This window comes from Neolamprologus multifasciatus, chromosome 10 (assembly GCF_963576455.1).
Source record: "Neolamprologus multifasciatus chromosome 10, fNeoMul1.2, whole genome shotgun sequence".
Taxonomy (NCBI): domain Eukaryota; kingdom Metazoa; phylum Chordata; class Actinopteri; order Cichliformes; family Cichlidae; genus Neolamprologus; species Neolamprologus multifasciatus.
In genome coordinates, this window is record NC_140448.1 from 266,774 (window position 1) to 289,588 (window position 22,815).

The following is a 22,815-nucleotide window of genomic DNA, read 5'->3' on the forward strand; positions in this document are numbered from 1 at the left end:
TGCTCTGAACTGGAAGAAAAAACCCTGAGTAGAAAGCTCACATCAAGACAATAGCTCCTCAGTTCACAGTGGCATCACTCTGCTAACTTGCTAACAACACATTGTGAGTTACTCACCCCCTCCCTACTGTGTGAAATCGTAGAGTAAGCGAATCCGGTCATTAAGTGATGACATGACGAATCCTACTTCCGGGCCTAAAGTAGTCTGCGTTTAATATGGCTTTTGTGTTGTTAACATGTTTAATGTTTTGTATTTTCTTCTATTTAATCTCAAAAAGTTCCTAAAAAAGTCAGTGATCACTGTTGACCTCCCTCGGCTTTTATTACCGCTAATCATTTATTTAAGCTCCGTTTTTAAAACCTTAGGATGTAACTACAGCCCATGCAGCAGTATATGAATGACTAACCTCGTATTGTGGATGGATTATCTCAGTTGTTCTCCTGGCTGAAGTTTGGTCCTTTTACAGCATCCTGCGATGCAATTACATTTGTTCCTGACCACCGAGAACACTCACGTTAACTTTTATTGAGTGGAAAAAAAGTTAGCTTGTGCTAACATAGCTGTGTCGCTAGTGGTCACGTAGCACATCATACCAGCTAGCCAAACTTCAGTAACCCTACAAATGTCACTGCTGTTTAGTTTTCTGTCTTCATTTATGTTGGAAGTGATAACAGAGCTGTACGTTTTAATTTGTTTCCAAAACAATCAGGACATGCTATATTGTATTTAGATAGAAGCTAGCGAGCTAACTTCCTGCTAACTTCTAACTCCGTTAAATGTCATAAATTCCGTTTTCATGGATGCCTGGATGTTAAACTCAATTGTTACACCTGGTAGAGCAGAACGCTGATCATTTTATTAAAGATGAAAGACTTTAGACAGTTTTTCAACTCTCAGTAATGCCATAGTGATCGTTTGATATATGGACCAGCAGCGGAGTTTAGGCCCAGACACGGCTAGTGACATCAGACTTAACGACCGGATAACTTACTCACCCGCTCCTTTCCTGTGCTGAATCGTAGCATGAACGAATCACTCACTCACTCACCCCCTCCCTTCCTGTGCTGAATTGTAGCATGAACGACTGAGTGCTATACTTCTTCCCCTTCATACTATACTTCTTCTTTACCGCTTAACATTCTTTACCGCTTAACATTGGTTGCCTTGGTAGGCAACCAATGTTAAGGCGCATTACCGGCCCCTGGCTCACAACTCAGTGGACATTTAGATGAGAAAATATATATTTGACACATTTGAAGAAAATACTAATATAATAAAATAAAAATAAATAAAATAAATGTTCCTTTAGAAATCTTAATTTTTGTTGCTCTTTTTTGCTCTATAAAATAGTTGTTTTTCTTTTTCAATCACTCATCTTACCAGTAGGATATACATGAAAAGAGAAACAAATTAAGTTTGAGTGAAAATGTAAATTTTTTTCACTCTCTGGGCAACTGACTCAGTGACTCAAATGACTCAAAAAACTTGATTCATTAAAAAGAATCGAATTTACCATCACTACTCTCAAGGCACTCACACACACAACACAAGTGGAGATCAAACGACCACTGGTGTCACATCTGCACAGCTGCTTTATACGTGAGCTGTGGGGCGTGGCCGGGTGAGCCGGAGTGTCTTAAAGAAGTATCCACACGCCACAACCAAGGGGGGCCGTACCGTAACGTGTAGAGAGATAGTCTCGATATGCTAGAGAACCTGGGCTTCTGGAAAAACACCCTCTCCCTGCTCCGCTGATGGTAACAACAGTAGGCTATGGACAACTTTAAGTTTTTGATTCTAAATAGGCTATATACATTTCAATGGGAGCAACAGGATGGTTGGTTTCTTATCCTGTTCTACATTAGACATGCTAATTCATGTATGATTTTTGTCATTTTGATATGTCATGTATTTAATAATAATGAGAAAATTCTATAAATTTCATAGAAAATCTGTTTTTATTTCTTTACAGTGTACACATGATCCCCCATTATTCCCCCAAAACAATAAAGACATAACTAGATAGTATCTAAAACTAAACCAAAGAGTAAAATAGCAAAATGTGGATCATTAACATTAGGTCTCTCTCTTCAAAGTCCCTGTTAGTACATGAATTAATAATTGATCAACAAGTTGCCTTACAGAAACCTGGTTTACAACATGATGATTATGTTAGTATGACTCAGGGGTGTTGATTCATTTAAACTAATCGTCAGAATCAGAATTCTTTGACTATGTTCTGATCTCAGTCATCTCAGCCAATGGCTGCCGCTCTCTGAGCCTGGTTCTGCCAGAGGTTTCTTCCCCTTAAAATGGCATATTTCTTTCCTGCTGTCACCAAAGGATTCTACAATTGGTGTAATTTTCTCTGTAATATTGTATGTTTTTTTCCTTTTATAGATTCTGTCATCCTCAGGTGAAAGTAGGCTGGTCTTGTTTTTGGATTTTGCCTGCTGGTGGGAACCCGTGTTGGCTGGACCATTTATACTACCCTTATCTGTATATATCAGTATATCCATACATTTGCCCATAGTACATCTGTATATTTGCTCTCTACGTATTATAATAATAATAATAATAATAATAATGGATTGGATTTATATAGCGCTTTTCAAGGCACCCAAAGCGCTTTACAATGCCACTATTCATTCACTCTCGCATTCACACACTGGTGGAGGCAAGCTACAATTATATACAGATACGTAACGTATCTGTATATAATTGCTCTTATTGCACTTACAATTTGCATCTAATCAGAAGTGCAAGAGTAGTATTTTGTTACCCTCTATGCGTAATGACAATAAAGTTGAATCCTAATCCTAATCCTTTTGCTGATTTTTACATTAACCTCCTAGGACCTGGCGTCCACATATGTGGACATCACATTTTGGGTTATTCAGACCAAAATACTCAATTTTGCTCCACAAGGGCTTGATATCCACTTACGAGGACATTATACTGCTACTGTTCTATCAAAATGTTAAATGAATATCCTCATATGTGGCTCTCATTTTTCTTAGAAACAAAAATCAGGTAAAAAAAATTAATCTGGTAATTCTTTGTTTTTACATTCATCGGGTCCCAATCAGTCCAAATATCAAAGAGAAATTAAAAATGCATGCCTTGGAAGAGTTTGGGTCTTAGGAGGTTAATGACCTCTTGATCAGGTTGTTGTTGTATGTAGTGAGCTATCTGTATCACTGATTGGAGACTATCTGTTTTGGTTGGTACTCACCTGTGATTCTCGGCTTCTCAACTCCTTCAATGAAAGAATATGCACTGACTTTCTGAGACACATCTGTCCATCCTCCACTATCACCTGGGCAATTAACTCAGTTTTATCCAAATTTTATCCAAGAGGGCTACCCAGCAGCCACAACTGGTTAGGGGTTGTCCATGTCTTTGTTTTTATTTCCTGTAGTTTAAATAATTATTGTGTGTCATCTGACCTAACAGATAGACAAGACCGGGTATCATCTGCATCACAATGAAAATGTTTTGTATCCTTTCTAACGTGACACCTAAGTGAAGTAATGCCATCATAGCAAACCTGACAGTCATATTTCTGAGAGATGAACAATGACTGCCGTTTTTTTTTAGTTGAACAAGTCTCTAATGAGTCTCTAATAAAATCCAGTTGCATTATTCAAATGCCGTTTCCTTGCTACAGGAAAACTGACTATGTGCACAAAAGAGTTAACATGGTCAATGCCACCAACCTGTTTCTGTCTGATTCCTGAATTAGTGCAAATTGTGAAACATGCTTGTGAAACGCTTGAATAAGCGCAAGAGGATGGATACCTTTGTTTTTACTGTTGCATGTTTACTAGAAGCCACTGGCTAAAAGAGTGTATTTTAAACACAAGCTGTCAGAAAAGCGCTGTGAAAGGGCATGCACACATCAGATTTAGGGTTAATAACCTTGGCATACATGAACACAAACCATTTAATAGGTAACTGTGACTGTTTATTATTGATTTAAAAAAAAATCAACCAATCAAGAAAAAGCATGAATAACATAAATATAAACATACACTGCACATTATGCATGACATATTATCAATACATTTCTTTCACTAGAGCACATTAATATCTAAATGAATTCAGAACATTAAAATCGCCCTTTGCAACCAAAGGTTATTTAAGCCCATTACAAGGGTGTCCAACAGAATGGACAATACTGAGCTTAGGAAAGATGGTTGCTATACAAAAGAACCACTGCAAAAGTAAACCATCAAATTAAGGGGGAATGCCACTAAATGGCATATCAGAATGTGAAATATCAGTGTTGTGGTTCCAGATATGTGTAAACTCCCTGTCTCCATTAATACATGGGTAGAGCCACATTCACATTTTTGCATGTTAATCTGGTAGCTATGTGAGTCTGTTGAACGTTATCATGGAGAAGCCTGTTAAAAACCATGGCTTGTTCCACAACATGAACTAAATACTCAAGTAAAAGAAGGCCTTCATGCTGGGGATCACACTCACACTATAAATACAACTGGACCATTTAAAGACTAACACATAAAGCCAGTGAGCTGTGTTAGTAGATTTGTGAATATCATTTTCTTGTATTTATGGTATAACAAAGTTTTGACTGAACCATTTTATTTCCATTTGAAAAGGGAGAAGCCTCAATCAGAGTGGGCTCTGTGAAAAATAAACAAACAATGAAACCCTATCACTTATCAACACTGATTATTTTGATAGTCTAACAGTCAATGACCATAAAATTGGAATGTGGAAGTGAAAACAGGAAAATAGCACCTATTTTAATCTAGGCAGCATGCTGTCTGCGAATGTTATGTAAGAAAACATGCAAGCAACGTTTAAACGTATAAATACGACAGTATTTAATCTAAGGACAGTTCAACTTTTTGCTCTCGGTTGTTTGTTTTTGTACTAAGGAGTCTTGATTTATTGACTTAAAAACTCAGAACAAAGGATAAATTGTTCATATGATAAGACACGATGTCAACAAATCCGCAGGTTTGACAAATGCATGAAAGCAATTACAGAAACGATAAACAATTTACGTGTTACATCACCTGAGCTTGTTTTCTTCAAAGAAATTGTTCAGGAAATCTCAAAAATTACTTTGGAAAGTAAATTTTTATCACAGTCTCAAATTATGAGGTGAAATTATTATGGAATTTCAGATATTTGACATATTAAAGAAACAAATATTAACACCTGACTCCTACAGTGGATTCTGTGAATATGTGGAATTGTTAGGTTCAACTAGTCCCCCTGAAGGGAAAGGTCACTGCAGACCATAAAATTTAGATTTTATGGTCTGCATACTCTGTATAAAAGCTGTCTTCAGCTGCTCCCTTATCATAAAGGGATCACCACCAGGTAGCACAAGATGTTTGATTTGAGTTTTACACCAGATATCTTTTAAGATGCAACCCCATGTGTTTGGCTAAAATTGTAACTTTTGAAAAACAGAATGGGCAGCAGATCATCCAGTTTGGGTTTAGAAGACAGGCACTGCACTTTCAGGAATAGGCTTTAAACTTTTCTTTGTGATAAAGAAACCCTGAAACACTGCTTAGTTAGCCTCAGGGCGCCGAGGGACATCCCATGATAAGTTTCTTTATTATGACACTATTGTGTCTTTTCTTGGTTTAGGCTTTAACCTGTTGTTGTTTTGGTTGATTAACATTGTAGTTGTTGTAACAAGTTTTTATGCTGTGTTTCCTGTAGCAGATGCCATATTGTGAGGTAAGGGTTTTTAACATTACAATGACTGTGCATATAATTGGTCTTGCGTTTTGAAACCTCTGCAGTATTTTGTTCTTCTCCATTGTGTTCACGTGCAAGCTATCAAGTCACACTCTCTCAAAATCAGGCTGAGAGTGCTTCCTCCATCATGTGTGGATGTGAACATTTTCAGTGGGAGACAGTGGGAGACAGGTGGCTGTGGATCGTCTCATCTCTTGAGATCTAACAGATATGTATGTTTTATGGAACTGCACCCATTCCTGTCATTTCTTTAAACTTGGCTTTAGACACAGACAAATCAAACATCCACAAACATTAAACACGCCATCACTTAAAGAAAAAAACTAGGCCTGAGGGAATGAAAAAAGGTAAAGGTCACTTATGGAGAACAAATACATTCCTAGGCTTGCTGCCCAAAAATGAAAAACATAATAATAAACATGTTCCCGGTGTAGGAACAGAAGCGAGGAGCATAATTAGCCCTCCCATGCTTCTCCTCTGCTTTTCTTGTCCAAATGAAGTATTTATTCCTCTACACGTAGTACAATTACTATGTCAAACTCTGGGCAAAAAATGGAGTATTCTGAAAAATACATACGGCAAGAGGAGGAGGAAGTAAAACAGAAGGCACTAAATAGAGGAGAGGGTGGAAAGCAGCTAGAGAAGAAACATCTTGGAGAAAGGCTCACCCCACTGGTTATGAAAACTGACCCTCTGACAACGTGCAGCTGAAACTGCTTTGCTATTATAAGAATCTTTCAGATCTGAGTAATGTGATACGACAGTAGCAGCAGTAGCATGATCTGGTCCACGCACCCAGACACACAGAAGAATTAAAACCAGAGGCCAGCACTGGCAAAGTTCACTGTAAACATAACAAGCCTCTTCTTTTTTTCACAGGTTTAATCATTCACATCCATATCTTTCCCTTTTTTGATTCCCTGTGCTCTGCAGTGATTTGGTTTTAGCCACTTTGTTGTGCATGTCATCTCTATTTGGCAACAAAAAACTAAGTCTCCCTTGAAATATTTCTGTTTCTTTCCCTCACTATTTTCCCCTAAAATTCTGAGACCAAAGAGAATAAAGAAGCCCTTTTTAGAGGCACGGCTTCATTGCTGTGCTCCACTTTCACACTCTGTTAGGACTAGAGGTTGAGTCTGGGGGCCACTAAGGCAAATTCTCGCAGGATGTTTCGGGCCACATCCACTTTGTACTGAGCAATCATCAGTGCTCGCTTCACATCGTCAAAAGCGAAACCCTCGCCCATCAGTTTGGCTATCTTTGCATCTTCACTCTCCAGCTCCAGGCTGTGTGGTTTTTCTGGTTGTATTTCTGGAGGAATCTTCCTGGGATATGGCTTGGGTGGCCTCGCTGGTGCCTGCAAACAGTCCAGTGATACTTGGAGGAAGAGGAGAGAAATGATGTCAGTGGAAAACTTGGGAAGGAGAAGACTAAACACTGCTTATCAGCGTACTGATCTTTTTCCTGCACCTTCAGATTTCAGACATTTTTCATGAAGTCATGAAATTCTAATCATGTAGAAATCTCCTAGATGTTCCACTGCCTTTCTACTCCTTTGACTGAAAGGAATCAAGCCTATTTGTACAAAAGCAGTCTTACTGTCTTCATTGAAAAGTTGCTAGGGACATAAAGAAGAATCCATGTTGATGAGATTTCTTGAGTCAACACACAAAAAACACCTTTTCTTCTATGAACCTTTTAACCAAAAATTTCTCCTTTGGTTAACCGAAGGAGAGATTTTTGGTTCTGCACAATTTCAAAGGCATCTAGATCTAAAAATTTTGATCTTCCACTCCCAACATGAAAGGTCTGAAACCTATAAAACATGCAGTCATTTATACACTGACCGAGCACTATATTAAGATCCCCTGTTGCTTAGTCATGGAGTTTACCATCAACTGCACGAATCCACGGATCCAGCTTGCCCAGCACAGGGTTCTGCCTCTGTGACTTTATCTACAATTTAACAACTTTAATACTACTTACATATGTTTTCAGTATTACTAATTGCCCATGAGCTCAGTGAACACTCACTAAAGAGACAGGATGGTCTCTTTAGTGAGAGGTTGTACCTGGATGGTTGTACTCCAGGATGCCTCTGGAGCTTTTCACATTGTCCGTTTGCCTTTTGGCTGGATGCGAGGGAGCAGCACTGTTCACCATTCCAAAAACTGAGTCTGGACAACAGAGAAAGTCAGTCACACAAGCCAACACGAGCAAAGTAATGTTGTAAATAATAAGTGTAACACTTATTACACTGAGAAATATAATGCCCTAAAATTATTTATTTAGCTTGTTTTTAAAAAAAAAACAAAAACAAAAAACGTTACCTGGAGTTAACAGGACATGCTCGTGTCCAGAGGGGGGCATGTGTAGTTGAGTGATAACAGAGTTGGATGACATGGAAGAGTTACAGGATGAGGATGATGAGGGCTCAGTAAAGCTGTGTCTCACAGGTGGAGGAGGAGGAGGAGGCTGGGATGGAGGGCAGCTGTTTAAGGTGTCTTCAAATACTGTAAGGGAACACAAGCCAGATGCTAGAGTTCTGTTTTGGGATTTTTTGACAGTATCTACTTATTCTATGAGGAGGTAGCTGACTAAGAATTCTAAACTATGTGCAGTCTTGCAGTCCTACGGATTACATACTAAAGGCATGCTGGAGGACTGGGAAAGAGAGTACAAAAAGGCTGAAATCGGCATGAATGTGTGACTCTTCTACACCCTGAGGTGGTGCTAAGACATCAAATATACAAAAATGATTATAATCAGTCAGATATATCTGAGTATTCAAATGAAGACCATATGTTGGAGTTCTGGAATGATATCATCACAGTTAAAGTAAAATGCCTGAACATGAAAACATGAACATGAAAAAAAAAAGAAAAAAAAAGAATATATGGTGGTATGTGTATGGTATATGTGGTTCAGACTCCTTCTAACATTTCTTTGGAGGTGGAGGAACACCAAAGAAATTGCTTAAAGGAGCTTGCTTCTTCGACATCTTTAAGAGTTCTAAACAAATGTCTGTCCTCCTCCACAAAATCCTATGTACGCAAACATGCATTGCAACTTCTTATCTTGAGCGCGTTTTTTATTTTGACAGCGAATGCGCACCTGCGGACCACTTATGTGCAGCCCTGGTTATTTAGCTCGTCATATTGCAGCCACAGAAATTCTTTTGTCCATGAAACCATAAAGCTGCACTTTCTTTTTGCCTTATAGTCAGATTTGTCATAACATTTCCGTTTTGTGGTAAGCTTTTCTTTGGCTGTCACTTCTTCACCCTGACCTGTCTTACTTGGCTCAGCAGAACTAAAATATATATCCTGCTGCTTTTACACACGCACTCACATAACGCTTCTCTGCGCGATCAACGTCTCACATGTTTAAGCTGCGGGAGATTTCACTTGTCATGTTTGCATAGTAAGCTAGCGATTGATAAGACGATGTCAGGGGAATTGGTGCGCAAATTATCATCACTCACCAATCAGTGCTGTCGCTCTCTATACACAGTTCGCGCGATTGCAAAGTGAAAGCAAAAAACAAGCGCAAATTCAAACGCGATTTCAATATGTCACATATTGACAGTGGCTCACCGATGCCAATGACATAATTACCCAGCTACATTTCCGAAAGAATGCAAAAGCATTGACATATATTTTTCCTTCCTACGATAGGCTGACGAGCAGGGCAGAGATAGATTTTGGTAGCCCGACTGGAAAAATCGCTAGCCCGACGTCCCGGGGCTAGCGATTTTTCCAGTCGGGCTACCAAAATCTATCTCTGCCCTGCTCGTCAGCCTATCGTTTTTGCGTAAAGTTTTGCGTAAAGCCTAAAGTTTTTGCGAGCCCTGAGGAATCACTCATCTTTGGAAAAGAGAGTTTATTACAGAGAAATGGCTCTTTCCAAAATAAAAGCTATACTATACGCTTCTTCTGGGCTATATTCTCAGCAGCATATTAAACATATCAGGTCCCCATAAGGAGAATCATGTGCTAACGGCTGTCTAAATGACTCGGGTAAAGTTTGTAGCATGCGTGCTTGTTGTTTTTGTCTGCTTCCACTTGTCTTTGCACTAGGATGATGTCGGAGTAAATGTGCAGTCATAGTCGTTGTGTTCCCACTAGTGCTGTCAGCGTAAATCTCGTTGAAATGACGTTAACGCCACAACACGGCAAATGTCCATTAACAAGCTACCGTGGATCCCCCCGTGCGTGGGGCTGGACGGCCAACACGTTAACGAGCTAACTGCGCTAACACTCTAGTTCCCACCCATGTAATTGAGCATTGCTGGCACATCCAACATACTGTTTTACTTTAGTCCATGACGCGCTTACCTTCAGGGTCATACGTCACATGAAAACCAAAATAGTTCCAAACACCAGATCTGAATGAGGGTGGGGGAGGTTCAATTTGCCATGTTGCAAGGAGAGCTTAACTTCTGTCTTGCTAGCTTGCCCTGTGCTCAGTGAATCTGCGTTCGACTACTCCGCCTAGGCTGCACTGTCGAGCGCAGATCCACTGAGCGCTCAACACAGACAGCACCGTCAGAAGAAAAGTTGATAAAATAAATTAAAAATTTTGTATTGTTCGATACATATGCTTACCGAACCGAAAGCACTGTATCGAACGGTTCAATATCGATACGAGTATCGTTGCATAAATATATATATATATATAAAAACACCCAGCATGCCCCTGCAGGCGGTTTATCCTTCAAGCTCGGGTCCTCTACCAGAGGCCTGGGAGATTGAGGGTCCTGCGCAGTATCTTAGCTGTTCCCAGGCCTGCGCTCTTCTGGACAGAGATCTCCGATGTTATTCCCGGGCTGCTGGAGCCACTCGCCTAGCTTGGGAGTCACCGCACCTAGTGCTCCGATTACCAAGGGGACCACCGATACCTTCACCCTCCACATCCTCTCGAGCTCTTCTCTGAGCCCTTGGTATTTCTCAAGCTTCTCATGTTCCTTCTTCCTCATATTGCTGTCATTCGGAACCGCTACATTGATCACTACGGCCGTCTTCTTCTGTTTGTCTACCACCACTATGTCCGGTTGGTTAGCCACCACCATTTCTGTATCTGGAAGTCCCACAGGATCTTAGCTCGGTCATTCTCCACCACCCTTGGGGGCATCTCCCATTTTGACCTCGGGACTTCCAGGTTATACTCGGCACAGATGTTCCTGTACACTATGCCGGCCACTTGGTTATGGCGTTCCATGTATGCCTTGCCTGCTAGCATCTTGCACCCTGCTGTTATGTGCTGGATTGTCTCTGGGGCATCTTTACACAGCCTGCACCTGCGTCTTGCCTGGTGTGATAGACCCCAGCCTCTATGGATCTTGTACTCAGAGCTTGTTCTTGTGCTGCCATGATTAGTGCCTCTGTTCTGTCTTTCAGTCCAGCTTTGTCCAGCCACTGGTAGGATTTCTGGATATCAGCCACCTCCTCTATCTGCCGGTGGTACATACCATGCAGGGGCCTGTCCTTCCATGATGGTTCCTCGTCTCCCTCCTCTTTTTTTCTTGGGTTTCTGCTGCCTGAGTGCTACTGAGCACTCGGTCAGTTGGGGCCATCTTCCCAATGTATTCTTGGATGTTCGTTGTCTCATCCTGGACTGTGGTGCTGACACTCACCAGTCCCCGGCCCCCTTCCTTCCGCTTAGCGTACAGCCTCAGGGTGCTGGACTTGGGGTGAAAGTATATATATATATATATATATATATATATATATATATATATATACACATAGATAGATAGATATATAGATATATATACATGTATGTATAACGGCAGGGTGCAAGATGCTAGCAGCCAAGGCATACATGGAACGGCATAACCAAGTGGCCAGCATAGTGTACAAGAACATCTGTGCTGAGTGTAACCTGGACGTCCCAAGGTCAGAATGGAAGAGGCCCCCAAGGGCGGAGAATGTCCGAGCTAAGATCCTGTGGGACTTCCAAATACAGACAGACAAAATGGTGGTGGCTAACCAACCATAGTGGTGGTAAACAGAAGAAGACGGCCGTAGTGATCGATGACAGCAACATCAGGAAGAAGGAACATGAGAAGCTTGAGAAATACCAAGGGCTCTGAGAAGAGCTCGGGAAGATGTGGAGGGTGAAGGTAACGGTGGTCCCAGTGGTAATCGGAGCACTAGGTGCAGTGACTCCCAAGCTAGGCGAGTGCCTCCAGCAGATCCCGGGAACATACATAACATTGGAGATCTCTGTCCAGAAGAGCGCAGTCCTAGGAACATCCTCTGGTAGAGGACCCGATCTTGAAGGATAAACCGCCCGCAGGGGCGTGCTGGGTGTTTTTATATATATATATATATATATATATAAATATATATATATATATATATATATATATATACTACAGCCCCAGGGCCCCAGGCTCCGGAGAACCACCCCCACACCAAATAAGCTACCCCCAATGAAGCAGATCAACAATCACGCCCGAACATCCAGCCACACGCCCTGGAACCAAAGGCAGGGCCACATCCTGGGGAACTGCAGCAATGTCCCAAAGGGACAGTGAGCTTCAAACACTGGGCTGTGCCCAGCCGTGCACACACACACCCAGGCCATTCACTCACTCACACATACCCATCCATTCATGACACAAAGACATACACATGCTTCCTGCTCATAATCAGATCATACTATAGCAGGGAGCTTATTAAATGGCTCCAATAATTAGTGTACCACACTTAACTTCACAGAATAAAATTGTGTAATTAAATATCGTGTTATATAGTAATCATTTGTGTTTACTGAACAAAAACAATGAGTTATACAACATTTTTCAAAGGGCACTTATAGTTAGCACAGCAAACGGCACAGATGCATTGTCATGTCTGCAGGAGGAACACAGACAGGACAGGCAGCATGAAACAGCTGACATGCACAGGAAGCTATGGCTGAGTGAGAGGAGGTACATGCACTGTTAGGGAGGGCTACCTGGTTGGGGAAGTAGAAAGTCATAGTCAGATGGTGTCTTTTGGATGTTGAAGGGGCAGAGGGTAGTATGTGCTGCCCCCGAGACTAACCCACCGATGGATTCTGAACATCCACCTGTGGAAGCAAAGAAACGTTCAAACACCCAGTCTGACACAATATTGCATCTTTTCTTTCTAAATTAATTTATATTTTTTTAAGTTTCATTGAATAAGGTATGGTAAGACGTGTCATTTAGTTAGGATCTAGATTTTTTATTTTACTGTTCATGAAGCAAGTTAATGGATTGTTCCAAAGCAATATATGCTATTGCTGTTGGTCATTTTGTTTATTATTGGTGTGAATGCTGATTCAGTGAGATACTAAGAACACAAAGAATAAAATTATTAATCTTGTTTTGAGAATGTCTTTTGTTTCTTATTTAGTTTATAAATAATAAAATTAGTTACTTTACATGCATATCACCAACAAACTGTTTGAGATGACACTGTTATCTTACAACCATTTTTAGTAATAATTCCCACACTTAAACTTTTGTTGTTCAAACTTTAACACACAGTCAAGTGTGCAGCTGCTACTTCACAGCAAGAAGGTCCTGGGTTTGACTCTACCATCTGACTTGGGCCTCTTCCTATGGGCTCTCTTCCACAGTCCAAAGACAAGCACTTAACTGAGTTAGGTTAATTGGTTGATTGATTCTAAATAATAGTGTCTAATAGTGAGAATGGTTGTTACCCTTGTGAAAGACTGGTGACCACAATAATCGTCCTCTCAAAGTGAGAAAGAAGTGATGCTGAAAGAAACATTGATGGGCCAGTTTTGAGTTTATTTGACTTAATAAAGTACTTGGAATGAGTGTCTCAACACTTCTTTTAGGATATTTCTCACTTGTCTAAAGTCTAGATATTTTTTCTTATTCCAAGATATCTTGTGAAGTGTAATTATCTTACAGCACTGAGTGTTTCTTCTTCAATCACCTTTCTCACAATGTGTTTCCACCTCTCTGGTGTTATAAACACACCATACTTCTTATTAATCTCTGGCTCTCTTCCACAGCATGTCTTATATCCTGTCTTTCTCCTCTCACAACAATGTGGGATTTAATGGTTGTTATTGTTATATATAAATCCTAGCTGTTACGATTTTTCTTGCAATCATCAGTACTTTTCATAAAATGGAAGTAAATCATTATGTTTGTTATTTTTTCATGTCTCAGGTCAAACAGGATGTTATGTGACAATAGATAAAATGTGTTTGCTAAAATGAAATGGAGCTCTATAAATAGACATAAACAAATCGACATACAAATTATTGTAGCCTTTAATTTTTCCATTGGTGAGTTTTAAAATCTGTTTTTTGAGATGCTCCAGCTGTCAGTTCTTTCTTTTCCATACTGGGATTGTTTAAAAAGCAGACCACACCCATCTGGATATATATATATATATATATATATATATATATATATATATATATATATATATATATATATATATGTGTGTGTGTGTGTGTGTGTGTGTGTGTGTATGTATGTATGTATGTATGTATGTATCCATCCATCCATCCATCCATCCACTTCCGCTTATCCTTTTCAGGGTCGCGGGGGGCGCTGGAGCCTATCCCAGCTGTCATAGGGCGAGAGGCGGGGTACACCCTGGACAGGTCGCCAGTCTGTCGCAGGGCCAACCATGAACCAAGCATTCCTTTAACATTAAATAGTAATGACTATAATATATTATTACAGCAATAAGTCACACATATCTTTTCCCAGAAGTGTGTGATTAGTGAAATGTATAAAAAGGCTCAACAGGATCACCCTGACGAAGATTTGCATAGACTTTGCTGTTGCTCGCTTGCAAGTAATGAAATAAGAAGTATGTTCAGGAAGTTGCACAACTCGTTTACTGACATAATGTGTAACCCATTCCACAATCTTGGAGACACCATTCAGTCCAAGGCCTTTGATGGGATTGTCTCTGGTACAAACAGATGGTACAAACTGCCTGATATGTCTTTTACCCAGTCTGCTGATCCTCCACTGTACATAAACACCCTTTATTTATTTTTTTTGAAAATATGTTAAACTTGCTGCTCTGTGTCTCACTTTATAAGACCATTTTTCTGACAGAAAACCTGGGTGCTCACAGTGAAGGTGAGGACCTGGGTGAGGGAGCACAAGCCAGCAGATGGATATACGGCTGCTAAGCTTGTGGTACAGTTGCAATGCTTGTAAAGGGGCTCTGGCTTCATGCTCCACTGGGCACTAAACAGTGCTCCAGTCTTCTCTGCCAGGTCCTTCAAAGACAGAGAGTAAACCAGTGCCACAAGAAAACCACTAAACTCAGAAACCTCTGCTAAGGACCTTGTTTGTTATTATTGCCAGCAGCCAGGCCACAAAACCTCTGTGTGCCCCATCTGCAAAGCTAAGGTCACAGGGGATAGCTATGCACCCCAGTAGGAGATGGAGCCCACAGGGAAAGACAGTGGAAATGCAGCGCTAGAAAATGGTAAATGTCAATAGTCAGCGAGTTACTGCTTTGTTGGAAATGTCTTTGGTTAACCATTGTATGGTACCAGTGAGCAATGTGGATTATAGCAGACAGGAGGAAATTTTGTGTGTACATGCTGATAAGTATCATTACCCCAAAGCTGATGTGACAGTGACCATTAATGGACAGTCCTACATGTTGCCTTTTGTGGTGGTACAGAGCCTGCCTGTTGATGTTATCCCAGGAATGGAGTTTTAGGGAGGATGAGACATTGAAAAACTTGATTGCTAAGGTTACTGAAGGGGAAAATGGAAAGTGAGAGGGGAAATGAAAAGTTCATTTTTTAATAAGCATGTGGTATACGCAGTTGACTGTGACCACCAATATCTTGAGATCCCTGGTCCCTAGGTCCTTTATCATGTACCTAACACACACCCTTCCCTGGGTCTTTAGTGTTTGCAGACATACAGAAATCCTGAAGTGCATGCTCCATATGCCAGAAAACATGTCCTCCAAGGAAGTCAGACCAAAACCTAATGTAGTCACTGTCAGTTATCTACACTCATTTCTAAAAGACCAGGGAACCAACCCGTGGCTGCCCTTCCTGCTGTTTGCATACAGAGAAGTTCCCCTACCTTTAACTGAGTTCTTCCCCTTACAAGTTACTCTATGGCTGGGATGTACATGGGCCCTTGGATCTACACTCAAAGGGTTGTGAGTCTCCTTCCTCCACTCGGAGTGATAAAGTACTATGTACTCGAAATGAAGCACCATCTGGCAAGACATTGCAAGGAAGCTGGGGGAACATGTCCAAGGCTTATATAACCCAGAAAACCTGGTATGGCCAGCAGGTAAGGCACTGTGATTTCCAGCACTGTCAAAAGGTTTTGTTATTCCTCCTTTCTGCTAACACTTCTGGCAAAATGGCAATGGCCGTACACTGAAGGCTCAACAAAATGAACAGGTCCGTTTTAAACTCTAGCATCTGGCTTGTGTTGCCTTTAAGCCATTTTAAGATCCGTGGTAACGTGTCATGCAGGACGCATCTCCCTTCTAGAAGTAATGTGAAAGAGAAATAAAGTGTTAAATGGTCTGCTGAGCAGTGTTTTTGTCTTCCATCAGATGCCTCTGAGGAATCAAAAGAACTCGGTGAATTGTTGATATAAACTGTAAAAAATAATAATAATAAGAACCCCCTAGATTGTATTATGTTCCATATTAAATTGACTTTTTTAAGAGAAAACATATTCCTAAATGCAAAAAAAAACCAAAAAAAAAAAACTTCAAGTACAGTCAAAGGTCAAAGTGAAATAAATTAAGGAATATATGGAATCTAAACTAAGGAATAAAACTGCCTATTCTCTGTCTATGTAGAATGCTTTGTTTTTTTAACAGAAAGTAAAAAGAGTTCTGACATCTTGATATCTTCTGGATGAGGTAGATCTGGTGTGTGTTTTTGTGTATCTATTTTTGTGCAAGTGAATAAGTGAGTTTGTGTGTTTGTAAGGAGTATGTGGTGGCTACAGTGAACACTGAAGTTTGGTCAAAGCAAAAAATTGATGATGATTTTTTTTATTAGTTGAGTTAATCAGAAATCTCAACGAATTATTGCAGCCCTAGTCAACACTGCAGTCTGCTCAAGTTACTGAGCAGTTTTAAAGGTTATCTTTGCCTAAACTGTTGCGAGATTTAAACAAATAAAAGTTACCGCCTTTTAGACGGGCTAAACTGCTATATGTATTTGACTGACCTGGTGTGGAAATGTTTAGACATTCACAATTTACTGACATCAAAAGGATGATTTCTTTTGCTGAGATGCTGAACCACATCAGTGTCAAAGGCCTGATCCAATGTCCAAGGAAGACAGAGCTTTGCTTACAAGCTCTGTAAGCTATGTAAAAGAGAACCACCAGACTAAAAAGATCCAAAAGATATTAATTAAGAGTTGTTAATTCTCTTGCATTTTGACGTCACAAAAAAAGATGTACACAAATATCAGAAATACCTTAAAACTGGCAAAATGGATGAGACAAGTCATACCTTCCTTTGGAGTCAAGAATGTTGACATGTTAGAAATTTCCATGGGTGCTTGTGTTACATAAATGTGCTATTGGGCCTGTGCACTAGAACATTTGCCAAAATTGTAAATGTGACTCACCAGTGAAATGAATGGTGAGTCACACATCACTAAGCTTGGTTTAGAACTGGTAAAATGATAATGCAGAGAACAAAAACAGGCACAGTTGATAATGTAGTGTACATAGACAGAGACAAAGAAAGATACAAACAAAAATGAGTGGTAATTCCAGTACTTGTAGTTCCCCATTAAACTATGCATGTACTCTACACAAGGTTTAAGCAGTGTGCCACTCAGTCTATGTTAAATTCCATCTTACATTGTAAAAAAAAGGGTCATTGTTGCCCCAAAGGGAGGGAATATGTAATCCATTTGGTATATTTGCTTGTCTGTCTATCTTTTTGTTAGCATTTTAGTGTCCACAGTTATCGTTTTCAAATTTAATCTGATGGTAGTATTTGTTAAAAAAAAAATTCAAGAAAACATGTCAAGTGATATATGGATTTCTTAGATCATTAGTGCTGCTGTCATCAGCAGAATAACATGCCCCCCCAGGTGTGTGTCCTGGCGTAAAAGTAATGCAGCATTTCAGAAAAGGAACATCAACCAACAGTAAAATATAGGGGTCATAGTGTGATGGTCTGGGGCTGCTTTGTTTCTCAGTTTTTCACTTTACAGCAACAAACTGTAGCAACAAGGTTTTTAGTGCCACCAATAGCCCCAGACCTAGTCTGCCAGTAGCAACAATCCCACCACAATTTCTCCAGAAAGTTTTCTTGTACTCTTTTATTTTAAATATACAGAAGGTAATTTCTGCTTCAACGGGTCCCTTAATCAAAACATAAAAAAACAATGTGGCCTGGCCTGCTTATAACAACAATATATGAGCCAAAAATGTAAATTAATTAACACTTGAAAGACTCACCAGGCTCAAGGCACCAGGGCTTCTCCTCCTCAAAGGACAGCTCTGGAGGGCTATTTTCCATGGACCTGCATGAGCAACAAAATGTAACTGAATCACAGCACCCCAACTAAACTCTAATGACATACAGACAAAAAACTGTTGAAGGCATACCAACTGGACATAGTAGTGGTGGACAAGCAGAGGAAGAAGGCCGTAATGATAGATGTAGCTATATAAAGTGATAGCTACATCAGGAAGAACAATGTGAAGAAGAACGTGAGAAGCTGGAGAAATACTAAGGGCGGAGAGAGGAGCTGGAGAAGCAAGGTGAAAGGTGAAGACAAGTCTTGGTCAACTGCTCTGTCTACCAGTAGCTGATGTTTTGTCCTTCTGGTGTTTTGCCAATTAATTTCTATGCCCCGCTCATGAATTGAGACATATGCCCATTCATCTTAGCTGCTATGAATCCTGGCAGGAGTTTCCATGTGACATTAAGGCAGGTTATTGGCCTGTAGTGGGATGGGACTATCCTACTATTCTGGGGATCCTTCGGGATAAGGACTGTCCAACCTTTAGTTAGCCATTCCAGGTGTGCCTAAAATATCTGCAGATTGTTCTTTTGTGTTGCCAGATGCTCAAGGAGTAAAGTCAGCTTCTTGAGCACGTTAGGTCCTGGTGCTGTCCAATCTGCATACTGGAGACACCGTCTTGGATATCTACTACTGTGATGATTACTGGATCCTGTTCAGGGAGGTTACTGTGGTCTGCTCTTAAATCCACTAGCCAATAAGTGTTACTATTATGGGTCGTGTCCTGTGTGATGTTGTTGTGGTAATATAGGCCAAAAACCCAGAGGAATTATTCCAATACACTGCTGAATCTATGTCATGAAGAATGACTGCTGTTCTAAAGGCAAAAATTGCTAAACATTTTTGTTAAAAGTCTTGAGTTACAGCTGAAAATCTGCATTCAATCAATTTTTTCTTTTTGAATGTTTCATTCACTGTGGTGGTGAATAGAGGCAAAACTACAAAAATTATGTCTTTGACAAACTACCTATGGAACTAACAATATACCATGCGTGTGAAGACCAATACCTGCTTGCTACAGTGATGCAGACAGGAGTCTGACTCAGGCACAGACTGGATGAAGGACTGTGATAGTTGCCCTCCGGTCCTTCCATTGCCCCTTGATGTTGTTCTAACACAGGGCTGCAAAAAGGGTTGGAGGATCTGCAAAGATGACATTTGATTTGTCAAAACAACCTTTGACTACATTAGCTAGTTTGTCTAATGGTTAACTATAAGAGGGAATCTTATGCAAAAGCCCTTTCTAACCCTTTTTCTGTCAGAGGTTTGCTCCTGTCAAAGGGGTGTATTTCTCTCAAAAATTGTACAAGATGTCTTATTATGTTGGTTAGGTTTGTCAGACCAAGGAAAGTTTAGATACAGTCGGAGAAATAATTATTCGAGCTACTTTGTAAGTTTGTAAGCCACTTTGTAAGTTTATTCATTTCCAAAACAATGAATAGTCTCTAATTGCATAGAGACTCAAAAGTTATTATAAACAGATTTGCATGTCATTGAGTGAAATTAGGTTTTTTTCTCCACAAGATCAAATACTTGTTTTAGTACTTGGTCAAGAATACTAACTTTCTTGGCATAATTTCTTATTATCAGGTTTTCATATCTCTCAGGTGGGATTTTGGTCTTTTAGGTTTCTTGGTTGCCTGGTTGGCAACTTCAAGCTTCAGCTCGCTATAGTAATGAGGTCAGGAGACTGACAAGGCCACTTCACAACCTTCTTCTATAGCCACTCTATAGCCACAAGTCCCATACACCAGCGGTCCCCAACCCTTGGGCCACAGACCTGTCCGTGAGTGGTCTGGTACCGGGCTACGAGAGTTGATGCTTGGGTGTCAAATTTATGGTTTTCGGGGTTTTTATTGTTAACTTTTCCCGTGTTGTAGTTGTGTGTCTTATTTTGAAAGAAATATTTACGCATTACCATAGCGACCAGAGAGCATTAAGGGGCAGAGAGGAGGACACAACTACGCAGTGAATTTGTGTTTATTACTATATTTACAAAATACCACAGTTTTTGTGTTGGTCGTATCATTTTGTTTTGTTGTATTTATCTGCAACACCTTAAAGGCCGGTCCATGAAAATATTATCTGACATTAAACCGGTCCGTGGTGCAAAAAAGGACCGCTGCTATACACGGCCCATCTTTAGTGATTTGGTTGAGGGAAGGAGGTTCTCATCCAACATTTTACTTTCTATAGTAAAAAGAAACATGACATTGACAGTCTTTTTCCCTGTCAATGTAGTGAAGTCATCCTCTACCCTTAGACAAACTGTCCCAAAGCATAATGTTTCCACCTCCTACTCCTACCTTCTATCTCCTGCCTCCAGTACATCTGGATACACAGAATATCTAATCTAATTCTTACTGCAGCTAAAAGGCTATTATCATTCAGCCATTACTTTTGGCAGTTTCTAACCATCAGATTTGCCTTAACCTGTAGACATCATTGGTAAAAGATCTGAAACCACAGAGAAAACAAAAGAAGAGTTTCATATATACTCCCTGTTATGGAAAATTCTAGTTTATCCTCACATTTAGATTTATGTGTTTAGAATCTTAGTGTATGATTTTTGTATAACCTTTGCCTGCTTAAGATGAAGCAAGTGTGTGTCAGTATGACCTCGTAAAGAACTGCTTAGCTAGGCCTAATGATGTTTCACTATGTTATCTGCTAACTGTTAGGGCGTAGAAGGACCAAACTCTCAAGATGACCGGTGCCAGGAGCTTCCTGGGAAAAGATAGCGGAAGTTGCTCTCTGCCCAGCCACAGTCCGTGGGACAGAAACCTGTTGTAACTAAAAGATACAGAGAGTTGTGTGTGGGGAGGGGTTATAACAGAGGAGCTGAGACATCCCAAAGGCAAAGCTGGCATGACTGTGAACTGTGATGTTTGATGTGTCTGTTGGCTCTCCTGCCCAGTAATAAATAGCTTGACCACAGCTCTTTCCGTGTTGCAGACTTTATTTACAAAATTCCACGACATCCCCCAGCTCACTGACAAAAACCCATCAGAGGAAGTGATTGCAGAACACTGCTCCATGCACCGTTACTTCTCCTACGAAAAATAAAAATAATTATTTTGCATAAAATAAAAATAATTATTTTGCATAGGAAAAGACATACTTTCAGCCACTGTAAGAGTCAAGGAGATACTGTAGAGCTTGAGTAAAGCGTCAGGAATGGATAACATGACACAAACCATGTATACCATCTGTTATTACAGGAAATCTTAGGTCTTCCCCTAATACGATGGAAGCACTAAAGGCGATGGCGAAGCTACAGTTGGGAGTTCTGGCAGTGTAGGCTCATGTGCTTCACAGAGACATGGCTGAATGAGACTCACTTGTCATTTTAGATGGCTTTCAGCTCGTACAGGTGCATAGGACAGCATTGCAGAGTGGTAAGAAGAAGTGGGGAGGAATAGTGATGTTTGTCAACGAGAGGTGCTGAAACCCTGGATAGATCAGTGTTAAAGAGCAAGGCAAATTTTAAAGTCATTTGAAAGCCTGATGGCTTAGCTTTGTAACAAGTCTGTGTTGATGATTAATTAATAAGCTGGTGTGGAAAATTGCTGCCACACCGCCCCCTCAGCCTGCACTTTGAGGATTCTGACAGTGACAATGACTCGGGGTGTTGATTTGTTTAAGCTAACATAATCATCCTGTCAGGTTTCTGTAAGACAGAGTAAATTGATTTATTGATCAATTATTAACTCATGTACTAACAGAGACTTGGAAGTGAGCGACCAAATGTTTAATAGTCCACACTTCAATGTTTTACTCTTTGGTGCTGTTGAGGATACTGTATTGCTCTTTCTTTGTGATCTTTTATGTTTAAGTCGTTTTTTTGCTGGTTTTTAGTTTGATTTTTTGTCTGTTTGGGAGCTGATACAGTCTCTAAGGAGATAGGGTTTTGGGGAAATAACAGGAGGAGAGAAGTTACAGAGAGATGTGTAAGACTGCAACTCTGGTTCCTGTTTCCAACTCTGGATAGTCAGGTTTGTGGGGGTTTGATAAATTTGGCCAGATTTCTAGAAATAAGAGCTGTCCCATCCAAAATGGGATGGATGCTGTCTCTTTTAACAAGACCAGGTTTCCTCCAGAAAGTTTCCCAATTATTTATAAAGCCCACATCATTTTTTGGACACCACCCAGACACCAGAGGTTTAAGGAGAGCATGCGGCTAAACATGTCACTCCTGTTCCGATTGGGAAGGCGACCAGAGAAAGCTCTGCATATGCTTTTCAATCTGTGCCTGATTCAGGTTTTCACATATCTGCTTTTCTGCACCAACAAAATTTGTACCATTATCACAATGTATGATTTCAATTTGGCCTCTTCTGCTTATAAACCATTGGGGAGCATTTATGTAGGAGATGGTGTCAAGACTGTCTGCTACCTCTATGTGTACTGCTCTGATAGTGATGCTAGTAAACAACACACCACACCTTTTGAAAATTGCTCAGCCACGTTTTCAAATCCAAATTAAAATATACAACTGAGCAAAATACAACATTGTCATAAAAGAGTATTGCACTTAGTGTTATTGCC

The 22,815-nt window shown here is 40.3% G+C and overlaps 2 protein-coding genes across 6 annotated transcripts in view; one reads left to right on the forward strand and one right to left on the reverse strand.

Annotated features, from left to right (window-relative positions):
• The window catches only part of alcama (activated leukocyte cell adhesion molecule a), a 334,175-nt gene that overhangs the window by 43,163 nt on the left and 268,197 nt on the right, over positions 1–22,815 (forward strand). The window lies entirely within an intron of this gene.
• cblb (Cbl proto-oncogene B, E3 ubiquitin protein ligase) overlaps positions 1,368–22,815 on the reverse strand; it is a 96,492-nt gene continuing 75,044 nt past the window's right edge. For 4 of the 5 annotated variants that reach the window (XM_085173831.1, XM_085173829.1, XM_085173830.1 and 1 more), the window contains 6 exons: positions 19,276–19,410; positions 18,200–18,264; positions 12,715–12,828; positions 8,082–8,264; positions 7,824–7,928; positions 1,368–7,128 (listed from right to left, as the gene is read on the reverse strand). In XM_085173831.1, coding sequence (XP_085029957.1) covers positions 6,875–7,128; positions 7,824–7,928; positions 8,082–8,264; positions 12,715–12,828; positions 18,200–18,264; positions 19,276–19,410 — 856 coding nt within the window. In that variant the 3' untranslated portion in view covers positions 1,368–6,874. The remainder of the gene's footprint in view (positions 7,129–7,823; positions 7,929–8,081; positions 8,265–12,714; positions 12,829–18,199; positions 18,265–19,275; positions 19,411–22,815) is intronic. The other variant, XM_085173832.1, reaches the window with a different exon arrangement.